Below are 17,714 nucleotides of genomic sequence, written 5' to 3'. Positions count from 1 at the left end.
TTCAAAAAGTGGGCCACCAATGTATAATTTGTCTAAACAACACACAATTTCAACGAATAATCAAATTGCATTTATTCAAAGGTAAAAATCGGGTTTCAAAACTTACGACGTGAAAAGTAAATTTTAAAGAATGTCTTATGTCGATCGATTGCAGTATTAGTCTTCATCTTCTTTTTGTTTGCCCTGGTGCTCTTCAAGTAGTATTACAGAGTATTAATTTTACTAATGGGGAGAGTGTAATGGGTGTAAAATAATAAAGGGGGTTCCTGCTCCTTTATAATTCTAAAATAATCCTAGGTTTGTTATAATCTTCTCAAAATTGAGACAGGGGAGTGAAGTATCGAGTGAGAAATATTATTAATTTTTTTTTTTTTTTTTTTTTTTTTTTTTTTTTGACAAGAGCAACTAAAATAAAATTACACCGAGAATGAAACTAAATTTCTTCTACAACTACCTGCTATGAAGTGTGCTTGGGAGATTTGATCCCTCCCGACTTTCCATAAAGTGCACATGTCGAAAGAACCTCCCACTTTGAGAAGTTCTTCTAAAGTCCATAAGAGTCTCACTTCCCTTCTATTAGGCGACCTCAGCATTTGGACAATAGAAAACGAATCTGTATAAATTGTAATGCATTGCAAGTGGTAGGCTTTCGTCTTTGCCCAATTGATGGCTTTTAAGCAAGTCATCAGTTTCGCATGCAAGGCCGACATAGCCGTGACGTACTCCCCTCCCGCATCCCAAAAGTTGACCGCATCAAGAGAATAAGCCCATCCAAAACCAGCATGTCCCGTGGTTTTGTCCCATGACCCATCCACCTTAAGTACCACTACATACATTATCTCCTTATTGCATTGGTGTAGTAGGGAGGTCCCCTCTCCTACCAATGTTCACCCTACAGTAACCCGGCGGTTGGTCCCCATTACTAGCTAAATGTCAAGAGTGCTCCTTAGGGCGACTATCTGGCTTAAGAAAAGATTCAAGACTATTCATAGTTTGACTTGAGTGTCTGAAGTAGTCTACCTGATGTATTAATAATAAACATTGGTTAAATTGATATACATGAATATTCCAAAAGTCTATATGTGTACATAAAAGAAAATGAAATGTTATTGAAAAGACACTCTGGTTTTGTGGTTAAAGATCTTACTAGGCATCATTATAATTTTAAACACGCATCATTACTAGGCAGGCATCATTATAATTTTAAACCATACATTATGTTCAAATAAAGATCTTTATTTTTGTAAGATTTGTGACGACCTTGGCCATTATTAAAATCTAATATTGGCCATTATTCCATTATTAAAATCTAATATTGGCCATTATTAAAATCTAACTAGTGGGTGGCCCAGGCGATGCCCTGAGTTAGTTTGTACTTGTTGATTTTGAGTTTAATTCTTGCTATAAACATTTTTTAGTTGTCAAACTCAATCATACATAATGGAAACAAATTGTATTATAAAACACCAATTAACTTATCTAAGTTAATTATAATTTTGTTGGATAAAAAGACACAATTAATAAATGGCTAAGATGGTAAGACTTATAACTTAAGACATGTTGGTCTTGAGTTCAAGTCTTGTTAACATGTCGAACTTAAAAAATGAATTTCATTTTCCAAAATAAACTCTTTTTTTTTGGAAAATACAACTACTATCCTATCCTTTTCACTTTCCAAAATTAGAGTGCACCCGTGGGGGAAAACAAAAAACCAAATCCCCCCTAGTTTAAGCGATTTCGGTCCATCTAACAGCCTAATTCCTGGCTAAAAGCTTACGCTATTATCGGTACAGAGAGAATGGACTCCCTGATTAAGCCTTAAAGCAGTCTGGCGCGGACAAGACTTCGAACCCTACAATTTAAAAGCACAGAATATATTAATCGTATAAATCAATGTAATTATGGAAGTTATTGAATTTGTTTAGTGGAAGTTATAGAATATGAAGTTATAATGGAAATTCATTGTTTTTTTTAAAAAAAAGATAAAGTTAACAAAAGTTTTGGATTAAGATAAAGTTAACAAAAAAAGATAAAGTGATGTGGTTAAGTGTTGCAAAAACAACTCTTAAATTATGTATAAGATTACCTCTTCTTAACCTTTTTTTTATTTTTATTATTATTCAATAAATAAAAACTTCATGACTTTTCTTAAAAAAATAAAAATAAAAAAAAAAAAATAAAAAAAAATAAAAAACACCTTCATGACTTCATCAATTTTTTTTTGATGTCATTTTTTTTGGTTTCTTACATTGCACACATACATACGCATTGAGTGTAGTTTTAAGCTTTTAGCTTGTATTATAAAATGTCCAACTGCTAGTAACAACAAATCAACAATTAAGGGCTTGTTTGACATCAGTTTTGGTTTTCAATTTCATTTTTTTTTTGAAAACCAAAAACAGGAAACAAGAAAAAGGTGTTTCCACTTTCCTGTTGTCAGTTTTCAAATTTATCATAATTTTAATAAGTTAACATAATTTTTGATTCATTATTGGACTCATATCATATACTTTTAGAAAACAAAAAACCAAAAAAAGAAAACCACAGCAATGCCAAACGAACCCTAAGTTTATTGTATCACCATACCGACATGTTTTTTTTTTTTAATTTATTTATTATTATTGATAAGAACCACACCACATGTTCCTTTACACAAAGATATTTATTGTGAGATTGGTGATTTTGCCATAACTAAAAACCACAATTGAAAAATTCGCCAAGGTGGATCGGTGGAGAAATAAATTCTCTGTCCCACTTTTCATGTCGCATTTATGATCCAACCATCTTGATTGGTTGTCCTAAGATTTTCTTTATGTTTTATATACTTACCACCAAAAGTTCTTCAAAACATCAAAAACTATCACCTCTTTTCCTAAACCGATTAAAGTGACGTCATGGTTGACCCCACTAACAATTTTCCCTTTCTCCCTTTGATTATTACCTTTGTTGGTTCTTCCCTAGCTATTCTTCCTTTCTCTTTGCTAACCCTCATTACTAATATATCACCCATCCAAATTGAGTGTCAAATGATACATTTGTCACTATTCTCTCTACTCTCCCTAGATCCTAGCAAACAAAACAAAAAAAAAAATTAAATAAATAAATTGCAACCTTACTTAGCAGTACCCCCAAATACATGTCTGATTCTCGCGTAAATTGAGTTTTTTTTTTTAATATTCATTTTAACTCAATGATTCTACTTTTAGTTATCTTATCTAATAACGAGTCAAGGCCACACCCGATACAACTGTCCATTTTATACGACCAATCAAGGAGGTTCCACCTCAAAACCATATGACAATTAGGGGAGTAGAGCCCCTTAGCCTTATAAAGTGGACATAACTTTCTTATTTCTTCAATGTGGGATACACATCCAAATACAAACTTTAACTTATAAACTCAACTAATGTTAGACAACACACCACTCACATATGAGTTTTCTTGTGGGCTCAAAAATAAGCACCTCCTGTCCTCCTCTATAAAAGGGTCCTCCTCCTCATCCCTTAGTTCATCATCAAAAACACATTACATCCAAAAAGTAAAGAAAAGAAAAGAAGAATGGTTTCGAAAAAAGTGATAAGTTTGTTAGTTTTAGTAGCCATTACGATGGTTACTACAATGCCTAAACCCATCTTGGGTGTCCGTCAAAACCCTAACTCATTAGAAATGATAATCAAAGAAGTTGTTGGCGATAATAATATTAAGAACCCTCTCCATGAATGCAAAAAGCGAGGGCAAGTTTGTGGTGGTTACTTCGGCCAGTGTTGCAGCGACGCTGGTGGCTGCACCCCGTTGATGGGTCCGACTATCGGAGTGTGCGGTTATGTTGCTCCTGATAGTATTAACAATCCTCTCCATTGCATTCCAATTGGGGAACTTTGTGACAGCTATCTAGGCACTAACTGTTGCGGCGGCGGTGCCTGCTTGTCCCAGCTTGGAGATTCTGGAATATGCTTTGGTTAATGCATGCTCAACCATATATACAATGCATGCTACTATATATGTTTGTAATGTAATATTAATATAATGGGAGTTCTGGTATTATTAGCTTCTTCATTTATCTATGAGAAGCTTTATTATTCCCATATCAATGAATAAAAATCAAGTCTACTCTTTGTTTCTTACGGAGTATTTTAAAAGAAGGCTATTGTCATTTCTTTCTCCCTATCAAATATACTTACTTTCCAAGTCTTGATTAATAAACTAAATTATTATTATTATTATTATTATTATTATTATTATTATTATTATTATTATTATTATTATTATTATTATTATTATCAAAAACAAAAGTCATACAACCTACAATAAATTAGTGGGAAGCCGAGATACAATCTGGGCCCCCACTCCTCTAGCTATAGCAAATCCTACCCTAGTGAAGATATGAGCTGCAGCACGAGCCCCAATGTCTTGCGTCGTCGAGAACCTCTGAATCCGCTTCAGTAACGCAACAGCCTCCTTCTCTAATTCCCCAAGCGAAGAAAAGGAGAAGGGAATGAAACCATATCCAATCGCCTGACATCGAGCTTCATACTTAACCCGCTTCCGATGAGCAGCATCAGCCACAACCCACATTATTATTATTATTATTATTATTATTATTATTATTATTATTATTATTATTATTATTATTATTATTATTATTATTATTATTATTATTATTGCTTCGAATATTAGGAAAGAGATTAGTAAGGATATAAAGGGAATTCAAGGGTAGGAGGGTTTTTCTAGAGAAGAAAAAAAAAAGGTATAAATATTTAACACATGGGCAAATTAAATTAAACTTTGCCTAGAGCTAGTGGAGAATAAGTTTAATTACGAAAATTGTTATAGAGATTGATCGAGTAGTGAATATAGGGTGAAAGCTTATTCATTTATAAATAAGAGAGTCTAAAAAACGTAAGTTAAAGAGTAAGATATATCGAGCAAAAGGTATAAATATTGTGGAGTAATAAGAGTAAAGTAGTAAAAGAAGGTGGATAAAATGAAATAAAGTAAAAGTACGTGTTAACAAAATTATAGTGTTAGAGCATCACTAATAGTTGTAGTTAGGGATTTGCTTGCAATTCGAAAATTCCCTTACTAGTTTGATCATAGGAGTTAAAAAAATAAAATTAGTTTAGTCAAGAAAATTAGCTTGCTTGAGAAAAAACTTGTCAAAAAAAAGGATTAATATTAAATAAAAGATCACATCTTTGGAATAAATTCCAAGTAGAAAAGAAAATCTAATTATAGATAAGCTGCCCATGAGCATCATGGCATAGAACAAAAATTTTAAAAGCTAATTAAGAAATTAAGACTTGTTAAAATTACAAGCTATTACATAACAACGGAGGAATAAACTATCTATAAAAGATATTAGCTTTAAATCTTATGTATAGTATAACAAGCTAATCGGCTTATCATTGAAATTGATCGAGAATTACAAAAGGGTTTATCACCAATTCAATTGATGATTTGGTTTAATTATTTGATTGTTGTTGTTGGGTGACGTCGTTGGTGGTGACAATCTGAATAGGTAAGTTTCACAAAGTCTCGGATGCGGCTGGCCTCACCGTACGACCATCCGCAATATAATTTTTTTTTCTCTCCTCTCTATCTCCACTCTCTTTCCTGTTGTCTTCTTCTCACCTAAACACACTCCTTTCATGAACTCTCTTCTATCTCTCCTCTCTCTCTCCTCTTTGTCTCTCCTCCTCTTTATCTCTCCTATTTTCATTCTCTAGTTAGGCCACTCAAATTAAACAAGTTAAATGGAGCAACGGTGGTAGGGGGTAAGGAAGCTCCTCGTACTCCGTCGTCGAAAAACAAGCTAGAGGTTTTAAGGGCAAATTAAACCATGAAAACTCTAGATCTAGAGATTTTATATATGACTGAATTTGACCATTTTAGCCATATTTCAAGTGAAATTCGAAGCCAATATTTATTTTGAGGTATTTGTTCAATTTATTTTTTTTTAACAATTTTAATGGTTGTTAGTGGTACCGGAGTTGGTGGTGGTGTGGTGGAGTTTAAGGTTTTGAGGATGGCAGTTGAAAAAGGTTGGTGGTGGTGGTGGTGGTGGTTACAGTGGGTTTGGGTGTGGGTTAATGGTTACTAGGTCGGGGGCTACTAGGGGTTATTAGGTTGGTCAGGAGTTACTAGGTCGGTTAGGGGTTACTAAGGGTTACTAGGTCGGTTAGGGGTTACTAGGTCGGTTAGAGGTTACTTGGGGTTACCAGAGGTTACTAGGTTAGGGGTTACTAGGTCGGTCCGGGGTTAGTAGGAGTTAATAGGTCGGGGGTTACCACGTCAGGGTTACTTGGTCAGGGGTTACTAAGTCAGTAAGGGGTTACTTTGTCTGAGGGGTTACTAAAGAGGTTAATTAAGTGGGGTTACTTGAGGAGTTACTGATATGGCACCTTGCCGCACCGTGTAGCCAGCCGCACCAGAAACGCGCTGGGTAAGTTTTAGTTAGAAGCAATAATCAAGACGATGTGATTCTTTTTGGCCCGCGGTAAGCATTGGTTGTGTGTGTGTTAGGAGGGGGGGGGGGGGGGGTTTGGATTGGAGGGTGAGACAACAATAGATGTTGATTGGAAATGCGGGGAGTAAATGCCGCTCTATTTCTCGATTAATTTCCCATTACTTTTGCAAAACTCATTAAAATTGTATTATTATTATTATTATTATTATTACTACTTATATTACACATGTACGCATTGCATTTGTTTTTTAAGTTGTATTTTTGAAATGTCCAACTGCTAGTAACAACAAATCAACAACAAAGCTTATTAAATCATCATACTAACATTTTTTTTTGTTTGATAAGAACCATACATGATGTTTACTCCATAATTTACGCAAAGATCTTTATTATTGTGAGATTTGCTGTGGTTAAAAGAAAAAACCTTTAAAATTACTATGTATTTTTTAGTTACATATTTTAAATACATATAACCTATATGAATTGTGAATGAGTGGTTGAAAGAAATGAAATTAATTTTGTAATCATATTGTTGGTAATAAGTTGACAATTAATTAAAATTTTAGAAATTATGAACATGAATAACTCATTTAAATACAACATTATTACAAAGTATCATAAGATTTGTCATTGGTATGCAACATGATTTGTCAAACCATAGTGACACGTGGCGAGATTGGCAACACATGGTAAGATTACAATCCTTACTATTGAGTTTTAATATATATTGATTGATTGATATTAATATTGATTTCACTTTCCAAAATAACCTCTTCTTATTTTATACAACATATTATTTAAAAAAAAAACTACCATACATCCTTTTTTTTTTTTTTTACATAATACAAGAAGTACTTTATAAACCTTTTTTTTTTTTAAAAAAATATTCAATAAATAAAAACTCCATGACTTCATCAATTATTTTTTTTAATAACAATTTTTTTGGTTTTTTTATATTGCACACATACACATTGCGTATATTTTTTTTTAGCTTTTATTCGTAGCTTATATTTATGAAATATTTAAGGGTATGTTCACATTAGCTAAACTGAATCGATTGGAGCTGAAGTGAACTGAACTGATTGGAGCTAAACTGAACTGAACCGAATTGAACTGAATTGAGCTGAACTGAAATTTCTTATGAGAGAGGGAAATTAGGAGCTAAACTGAACTCTATTGATTAGAGCTGAACTGAACTGAATTGATTGGAACTGAACTAAAGTGAACTAAAATTAAGTAAATGTGAATAGGCCCTACCTGTTAGTAATAACAAATCAACAATAAAGTTTTTTGTATCACCAATTCACCATACCGACATGGTTTTTTTTTTTTTTTTTTTTTTTTGATAAGAACCATACGACTTGTTTAATTTGCACAAAGATCTTTATTGTGAGATTTGTGACCTTGGCCATAATTAAAAAAACGATAATTGAAAAATTCGCCAAGGTGGATTGGTGTGATACCTGAATGAGTTAACAACCTTAAGCTACCACTAATTTATTGGACAACATGTTCCTTTTTTTCAATTGTTCCAACTTCATCGTCATATTTGTCAATTTTTAACTAAACAAGCAGTAATATCTCTAATTAATTAATAATGAGTATAGATTATTCAAAAATTTATATTCAGAAATCTATATTTTAAGACGAATATGCCATTTACGAATTACCCAATATACTATGTTAAATCAGCCCCGTTCCTAGAAATTTATGGGCCCTAGGCATAATGTAAGAAAAGGGCCCCTTATGTAAACAATTTTTTTTACACGCAATAGCTTTAAATATAAGACAATGAAAATAACTTAAATTATTTGAATAATAAGTCTCCATGCACAATACTGGAGTAATAACTTTGCATAATATTTCGGTAATTGAATAAATATGAAACGGTGTAATTGAAAAGATTAATATTTTGAAACAGATACTCATAAAATCGGAAGATTAGAAGAAGAAGAAGAAGAGGTTATATTGCATAATTATCTCCACCTAATTGACATCTAAGTAATTTAATATTAATTGCTAACTAAATGCATTTTATTATCTTTTTTAAAAGTAGCTTATTTTTTAACGAGTAAAAACTACAGTTTAGACAGTTTAAATTCTACAGCTATGCAAATTGATTTTTTTTTTTTTGAATTTTTGGGCCCCTTTCTAGCGTGGGCCCTAGGCGGTCGCACTCGAGGCCTACCCCTCCGGGCCGGCCCTGTGTTAAATTTTACATATAGCCATAAACATTGGTCAAATCGATGTATATAAATATTGCAAAAGTCTATATGAGATGCATAAAAGAAATGAATGAAATATTATTGAAAGAGACTCTTGTTTTGTGGTCCTTGTGAAGTTGTTGATCACATTTACAACATATGTATTCTACTGAGTAATTTTTTTTATGAAAGAGGCTCATCATCAAAAAGACAAAAAACACATTTTACCAATAAAAAAAAAAATAAAAAAATAATAATAATAATAATAATAATTTTGTATGTTTTTGAAATATAATAATAATAATAATAATAATAATAATAATAATTTTTTAAAAGGGTTTCGAAGGTGACAAGTTTTTTAATATTGGTAGCAATTATGATGGTTGTTACAAAGGCTGAAGCCATGCAAAATCCTCTCCATTGCAGGAACAAAGGGGATGTTTGTGGAGTTGTGGTAATTCTTCTTTTGGCCCCTGTTGCGCCCGCAGTACCTATATCTCCCCTGTTGGAATATGCGTTTTATGCAATAACTTATTTTTGCTTAATTTAAATTATTTTTTGATGAACTATATATATTTATAAGATATCATTACACAGTTGTAGAGTATGTTTTTGTGACTTACCGAATTTAGCAAAAAGTAGAAAATGGGATAGAGTTATAGGATATTTATCAAAAGTTATAATTAATAGCCAATTGTAAAATGATGTGAATGCAACAACCATACGTCCATACTAGCCAATAGTTTGAGATGTCCAAATTTGGTATTATTGACAATATTTTCGATTGACATTTTAGATTTTTAGTGTTCCAATTTTCCAAACTATCTTTTAATCTTGTAAAGAATGAAAAATGAATTAAAAAAATGAAGATAATCAAAATTTTCAAGTATACCTTCAGGTGGACCTTTTGGAACTGAAATTCAGGCATCTGGGCTCTAGTATGTATCTTTGATTGGACTCAAATATCCAACGATATTCAAATATCTCATCACCCCAAAGGTCCAATTATATGAATGTATAGTCATTTTCAATAAAGTTGTCCATTCATTGTTTGATGGTCATGCTTATTTGTTTGTGCATGTCATTTTATTTGAAATTAATGTAGATGATGTTTGTTATATGTCTTCAACATTTTTGGATTATTTGTACATGAATTTGTTTGATCATTGTATTTCAGAATTATTTGTACATGAATTTGTTTGACCGTTGTACGATATTTTGTGCATGCCACCTTATTAATCTCGTGATTTAACTATACTATACACTTCGGACAGTACAAAACTTGTCAAGTTTTGGAACTTCTTTTCCACGGGCGAATAATATAATTTTACAATGGATGAAATTTATTGAGGGAAAGTGAAAATTAGTAGAAGTTAAATCACTATATAAACTTCCCTTCAAAATAATAATAATAATAATAATAATCCTCTATATATATAGGACAGTTTTGCAATGGCTACAATAAAATTGTAGCCACTATAATAACAAAATCTACACCCTTGATCATCATTATGTAAATTAGAACCGTTGATTTAAGTTAACCATAAAAAATACCAAAAAAAAAAATTCTTTAACTGTTTTTTCCTTAATCCTCTACACAATAATCTACTCCATTACCTCAAAAAAAATTAAACTACTCCATAGATAAATTCTATATAAGTACGAAGAACAAAACAATGCACTTAACTTGGTTTAAAAAAAAAAAAAAAAAAAAAAAAAAGCACTTAAGTGCTTCATATGAAATCCATCAATTAGTACAAGAATTATGGAGAGCAATAATTCAATCATTATGAATTGTATAATTGTGCTACGGAGTATCAAATTAGCCATGTAACTCGAATAAAACTATCCAATGTATAAAATCATATTCCTTTTTCCAAGGTTAGTTGGTAGTTTTCCATTGATTGTTTTTTGGTTATACTTTGATCCATCCTCCATACCTATCTTTTTTTTTTTTTTTTTTTTTTTTTTTTTTTTTTTTTTTTTTTGTAAAAAATAAAGTAGTTTTTATAATTAATTATAATTGAAAAGTCAAATATATGAATGGACAAGATTAATCATTAATATTTAAACGGTTGAGATTGAAAATAGTTACAATGACTACATTTTTAATGTAGCCACTGAAAAGTCTCTCCTCTATATAAACTGTCACTTCTTTTCAACATGGCTCATTTGAAAAGAAGACAATATAATAAGGAATACTAACTACTTGTAAAAATATGTAATTGAAATATCAAGTATTGATTCAATTTACATCAAGCAAGATTAATGTAGTGGAAAGGTTTGCATCTTTCCAAACCTTTTATGTGTCATTTAGGGGTTGGAAATTCTGAGACCCTCAATGTTTTGTTTTGTTTTACAACTAACTTTCCTAATTTCTTACCTGTAATAGGTAGAGTGAAAAGAACATATTGTTAATTAAATAATGTTCTTTCATGTTCTTTAATTGTCAGTATAATGTACTTTTATTTGTGACATAGTTTCATTCATTGTTTATTTTGAATTATTTTTTGAATTTTGTCTTTAGGTTATGGTGGTTGAATAAAAATAATGTTCATTACATTCTATTATCATGCTCTTTATTAATATTACGGATGTTCTTTAGATTTTGCAAAACGAAAATTAAGCTGGATGTTATTTTATAACAGTCATGTTCTTTTCAGAACAGCGAGCTATATATTCATTACAAACAATTATATGTTGATTTTGCCTTAAAAAAAATTTAAAAAATATGTATGCACCGCCTCCATGAAGAAAATTTCAAAAGAACATGAGCGATTCATTTATATCTTTTTAAATTTTAGTTTGGCTTCATTTGATAAGATACTTCATCCTCTAGCCATAATTTGTCAGAACTTTTTTTTTTTTTTTTGAATAATAATAATAATAAAAAAAAAAAGTTAGCAAATGACAATTAATAAATTATAATGCGCCTACCTATTCTAACTTTCTAAGAAAAGTATATTTTCATGTACATACCCATCATAACTATCTTTTTAATTTTAAATTAGCTTCATTTGATAAAATACTTCATTCCCTAGCCATAATATATTAGAACTTAGCAAATACTTCATAATAATTAAAAAAAATACAAAATATGGCACCTATTCTAAGTAAATTAAAGTACATTTAAAAAAGATTTATATCTTTAGAGAAAAAAAAAATCTAATTTAATGGATCCAAGTTCAATTCTTAATAAAAGCCGGGACAAGTGAACGGGAGTAGGAAGGTTTCATTTAGATTGATTATGCCTAATAGTTGAGGCCATTGTCTCATGCAAAAGTTGGCTAATTGACCAAATTGGTAAATAAAAAAGACCCTTAGGGCTTGTTCTCATTGATTGAACTCAACTGAACTGAACTAAACTGAACTGAGCTGAGCTGAACTGAAATGAATATTTTATAAGAGAAGGAAATTAGGAGCTGAACTGAACTGAACTGAGCTGAGCTAAGCTGAGCTGAGCTAAACTGAACTGAATTTCAACGTATGAGAACAGACCCTTAGTGACAATTTGGTAAAAAAATTAACTCAGGCGACAATTTGGTAAAAAAAAAGCTAAGCTTAAACGACAATTTGGTAAATAAAATTATCTTAGGCGACATTTAAGCCCAAAAATACAAAATTTCTTACAAATTACTCGCAAATACTTAAATTAGTTTGTTTTTCGTAGTTTTTTTTGCCAACCCTTTTTATGGAATATAATAATTTCAAGAAAAAAAAACTTATTAAGTATCAATTTTCACACCCTTTATTAATGAAATCTTTTTAAAAAGGGGTTGAAATTAAGTTTGGTATCGGAATTTAGCAAAATAAAAAGGAGACGACACATTAGTTTAAAGTTTATAAAGAAAAATAAATTAAAAACACGAAATTAAATTAAATTAGGATTTTTAAAGAGTTTGTTGGAAAAAAAAAATAGTTTTTTTGGTCTAAATGTCGTTGGAGTTTATTATTTTAACCAAATTGTAGTATATGGTAAGCTTTTTTTACCAAATTATCGCCGGAGTAAGTTTTTTTACCGAATTGTCGCTAGGGATTTTTATTACTTACCAGTTTGGTCAATTGGCCTACAAAACTTCAGTAAACAAGCCATAGCAAATCTTCATTCTTCTTAGAAACAACTCAATATTTATAACTTATCATAACTTTAAACGAATATGTAAGAAATGTGTGAGTTCTTTTCCACAAAGTATTTGTAATTTGACCGAACTTGATTTAATTTAATAAAGCCCTTGCTACCGTTCCCTAAAAAAAATGTAAGAAATGTTTATGTAACTAATTATATGGGCTGATTTGAATGTGTATTCTTTTTATATATGGACTTTGTTCTCCTTTTTAGCCCATTTGATGTTTTCCACATTATGACCTAAAAAGGAGCAATAACTGGACTATTGACTTGTTGAGATGGGTTAAAGTTATGTCAAAAAGGTTCCAAGTGGACAAGTTTCCAATATTATGTTTAATTTGTAATGATAAATAAGAATGAAAGTTTAGGGCACCTTATTACTCTTCCTGTTTCTTTTTTGTGTCTCATTTGTCTTTTTTCACATATTTCAATGCAATTAACTTAAAGGAGTTTGAGAAAAATCAATTTAACAAGATCTCATATTCAATCAATCATCAAGATTCATGGTTTAAATTTGTCTCGTTAAAAAAAATATATTTCAAAAAAGAACGGAATGACTCAAAGAGTTCAAATGGCCAGGAACGATAACATCTTGAGTATTTCCCAAACAATATTCAGGGAAAACAAACACTAAAATAAGACTAAGGGGCTATTCATTTTAGCTTACTTTGGTTTAATTTAGTTCAATTCCGCTTCTAATTTCCTTCTTTTATAAAATATTCAGTTCAGTTATAATAAGTTCAGTTCAGTAAATGTGAACAGACCCTAAAGCACCACAAAGCTCAAAAATTGCCAACTTTGTAATCAAAATCCTTATTCCAAAGCCAAACCATACCTTGGGAAAACAGAAATTATACATTCATAAGTCTAAATAAGTCTAACCAATAAAACCTTACGGAGAAACCCAAGTTCTAATAAGACATTAACATCCCAAGAATACAACAAAATGCACCAAAATCAACATAATACAACAAAAATGAATCACGATCAATAGCATGCAAAAGCTTACCTAGTAATCAAAATTAACAGAAATCAACAAAATACAACAAAAAGTCATAAAATCAATAGAAATTGCATAAAATCAGTACACCCAGAAATCAAAATGCCAAGAAAAAAACATTACAGAGTAGAATGCAACAAAATGTTGATTACCTGTGATTCATTGTGTATAACAATTTGACATTTGGCATGTATTTTACAATGATTAGGCATATTTCTATGCCTTCATAGTTTATGAAACGTTTGATTCAGATTTCAGTCTTACTAAAATATTAAATTATATTAAATTGTGTTTTGTACCTCGATTATATGGATGTTATGTGTATATATACTCCACAGTACACTTACAATATTATTTTTTATTGACTTGTTACAAAAAAGACATAAGGAGTACAAAACACGACATTAGCCAAAACAGTAGAACACAACACGACATTAGCCAGCATTAATTTCTTGTACGATGCCTTCAAGGGATAATTTTACATGCTCAATCTAAAATTTTGCTTCACGATTAATTGTTACGTTGTTACATCTTTGATTCCGTATAGAAGATAGACATTAATCTGACATAGATAGGATACAAGTTTTGATGTTGACAAGAAGTAAGCATGTTAAGACATTTCCAAAGGCCAACTTCAGACGACAAACTGTCCACACCCACACTGAATAAAACTATGAGAGTAACAACAACGTTTGATATATAGTCTGTCCAATCTTCATGGACTTTGAAAAAATCAACAAAACAATGCGAGCCACGAAAACCTCGCAGCATAAAGATAAGCATATGTCACGCCCTTTAGCAGAATAATCCGTTCATATGTAGCTGAGGCGATTATTTTGAACAGACTTTAAACAACTAACATGTTTGATATCTCCGTAGTAAGATAACAAAATTAAATGAAGTAAATGGCCGTATACTACAAAGATATTTTCATGGACAAGGGCTAAAGGATTTTACTACTTTTCCAAGAATCACCGTTCATACAATATAGCTAACCTGTCGCGTATTGCCATTACAAGTTTTTGCTGTATGCAAGAGTTTATATGTTATCGTTCTAGAATTATATTTTTGAGCAAATTAGTGTCAGAATTGAAGCGTTCAACCAGCAAACCCGAAGAAATAATCACAAGATGGAATGCATCCTTTTTAGCTTGGTCTGTGCTTTTGTTTTCATACTTATGCCACTCAAGTATCTACTTAAAGATTATCAAACAAGAAGAAAATTCAATCTCCCACCATGTCCTAGAAAACTGCCTATAATTGGGAACCTTCATCAGTTAGGCAAAATGCCCCCTCTCACACTCAGGAAACTTGCACAGGAATTAGGACCTATATTCTTCCTACAGCTTGGCGAGGTTCCAACAGTCGTAGTTTCATCTGCTGCTATGGCCAAGGAAGTGATGAAGACGCATGATCTAGAATTTTGCAGCCGGCCTCAGCTGTATTCTGCCAAATGGCTCTTTTATAACTGCACTAACATTGTTTTCTCTCCTTATGGCGCTTACTGGAGGCATGTAAGAAAGATCTGCATACTAGAGCTTTTAAGCACTAAAAGGGTTCAGTCTTATGACTTTGTAAGAAAGGAAGAAGTGTCTCGCTTAGTTCATAGGATTGCAGATTCTTGTCATCAGGAAATCAGTCTGACAAAGGTACTTGGCTTGTACGCGAATGATGTCCTCTGTAGAGTTGTTCTTGGGCGGAATTTCTCTGAGGGAGGCGAGTATGATTTACATGGTTTCCAAAGTATGCTTGATGAGTACCAAGAGTTGCTTGGGGGTTTTAGCATAGGAGATTTTTTCCCTTCTAAAGAATTTGTGCACACACTAACAGGCCATAAATCAAGGCTAAAGAAGACGTTCAAACGATTTGATAGCTTTTTCAACAAGGTGATTCAAGAACATCTGAGTCCACAGAGGAAAACTGAGGGAGCGAAGGACCTTCTAGATGTTTTACTCGACATACAAAAAGACCATTCAAGTGAAATGCCTTTAACTATGGACAACATCAAGGCTATTCTACTGGTAAGATGTTCAATTCAAAATTCTTGCTAATTAACTCAGCAAAAACAGAGTTTACTTTCGAGTAAAGGCTATATACTAAATATATGATTATCGTGTCCAGGACATGTTTGCAGCAGGTACTGATACAAGCTTCATAACACTAGATTGGGGAATGACAGAAATGATTATGAACCCGGAAGTAATGAAGAAAGCACAAACAGAAGTACGAAGCGTTTTAAGAGAAAGAAAAACTGTCTTAGAAAGTGATTTACCTCAGCTGCACTACCTTAAAGCTGTTATAAAAGAGGTCTTCCGCCTGCATCCCCCTGTACCTGTACTTGTACCAAGAGAGTCCATCAAAGAGGTTACTATTGAAGGGTACGATATCCCTGCAAAAACACGGGTTTTCATCAATGTCTGGGCTATAGGGAGGGACCCTAAATCCTGGAAAGATCCATACACATTCAATCCTGACAGATTCCTAAACAGTGCAATTGATTTCAAGGGGCAGGATTTTGAGCTGTTACCATTTGGTGCAGGAAGAAGAGGATGTCCAGGCATCATGTTCGGAACTGTGACTATAGAGCTCGCTCTTGCTCAACTTCTCCACAGCTTTGACTGGGACCTTCCTCCAGGAGTAGAAGCAAAAGATTTGGATCTTTCAGAAGCTTTTGGTATATCCATGCATAAGACATCTGATCTTATTGTAGTTGCTAAACCACAAGTATCCTGAAGACTGAAGACACTACTTGTATAAATTCAGGAAAAAAAAAAGGTGGAAGTAAGCCTGTGCTCTATGTTATGTATTGTAATTTTATGTACACAAAGTCGAGTTTTGAATCATCACTACAAATCCAAACTAGAGAGCATTATTCATCATATTTACGAGTAAAATGCTCTGTTCTTCGATTGCATGAAAACTAACTAAGAAAACATGACTATTGGAACTAGGCAAATAGTTTGATTCAGAACGAAACATTAGTTCATCAGGGATTTAATTATTCTACTTTCTGGCTTAAATAACATCAATTAGTAATTACTTGTATCAGTTATATGTTAACTGCGCAGGTTGAACTCTGAAGAAGTAAATTAATACATTATACATGACTTTGTTTTGGGCCCCTTTTAATCATGTGGCAAGGCAATACAGACATGGAAAAAGCAAAAGGGACAATTAACAAAGCACATGGGATAACACGTCAATTATTTCTTTTAATTTCCCCCAAAAACTCGGAAAGGTAACAATAAAACGCAAGAATTAAGACAAATTATAAGGGAGCGCAAAAAAGAGAGTAAATGTGCGAAAAACGTAAATAAAAGAGTAAGATAAATCGAGTCAAAAGATATAAATATTGTAGAGTAATAGGAGTAAAGTGATAATATAAGGTGGATAAAATGAAATAATCAAAGTAAGTGTCAAGAATATATTAGTGTTAGAACATCTCCAATGGTTGTAGTTAGGGACTTGCTTGCAATTTGAAAAATTTATTAGCTACTAGCTTGACCACTGGAACAAAATAAAATTAGCTTCGTCAGGTAAATATAATTTGCTCGAGAAAAAACTTGTCGAAAAAAGGGGTTGATATAAAATTAAATTTAAAAAGCTAATTAAAAAAATAAGTCTCATATAAACCACAAGCTAGTAGCTAACAACTGGAACACAAACTATCTACAAAAGATATTAGCTTAAAATCTTATGTGGCATAACAAGCTAATTAGCTTACCATTAAAATTTCTGGAGAACATTATGAAACAAAGGTAATATTAATAAATTAATTGACAAATTTGGAAGGAGATCAGAAAGATATCACTAAACAGAAGAAACATTTGATATAAATCAATTGAGATCAACATAAATGGGAAGAAATCACAATATACTTAAAGCTATGATAAGGTATCACTTGTGATTTTATATATA

The 17,714-nt window shown here is 31.8% G+C and overlaps 1 protein-coding gene across 1 annotated transcript; it reads left to right on the top strand.

Moving 5' to 3' along the window:
- The first annotated feature begins 14,671 nt into the window (after window positions 1-14,671).
- Window positions 14,672-16,642, top strand: LOC145570271 (cytochrome P450 71AP13-like). Its single transcript, XM_081629309.1, has 2 exons — window positions 14,672-15,817; window positions 15,918-16,642. Exons 1-2 carry the CDS (start codon window positions 14,927-14,929, stop codon window positions 16,527-16,529), a joined length of 1,503 nt encoding a protein of 500 aa, XP_081485435.1. The 5' UTR covers window positions 14,672-14,926; the 3' UTR covers window positions 16,530-16,642.
- The last annotated feature ends 1,072 nt before the right edge of the window (window positions 16,643-17,714 follow it).

This window comes from Chenopodium album, chromosome 12 (genome assembly GCF_948465745.1).
Source record: "Chenopodium album chromosome 12, dcCheAlbu1.1, whole genome shotgun sequence".
In the NCBI taxonomy this organism is placed as follows: domain Eukaryota; kingdom Viridiplantae; phylum Streptophyta; class Magnoliopsida; order Caryophyllales; family Amaranthaceae; genus Chenopodium; species Chenopodium album.
This window is presented reverse-complemented; position numbering and strand designations above follow the sequence as displayed.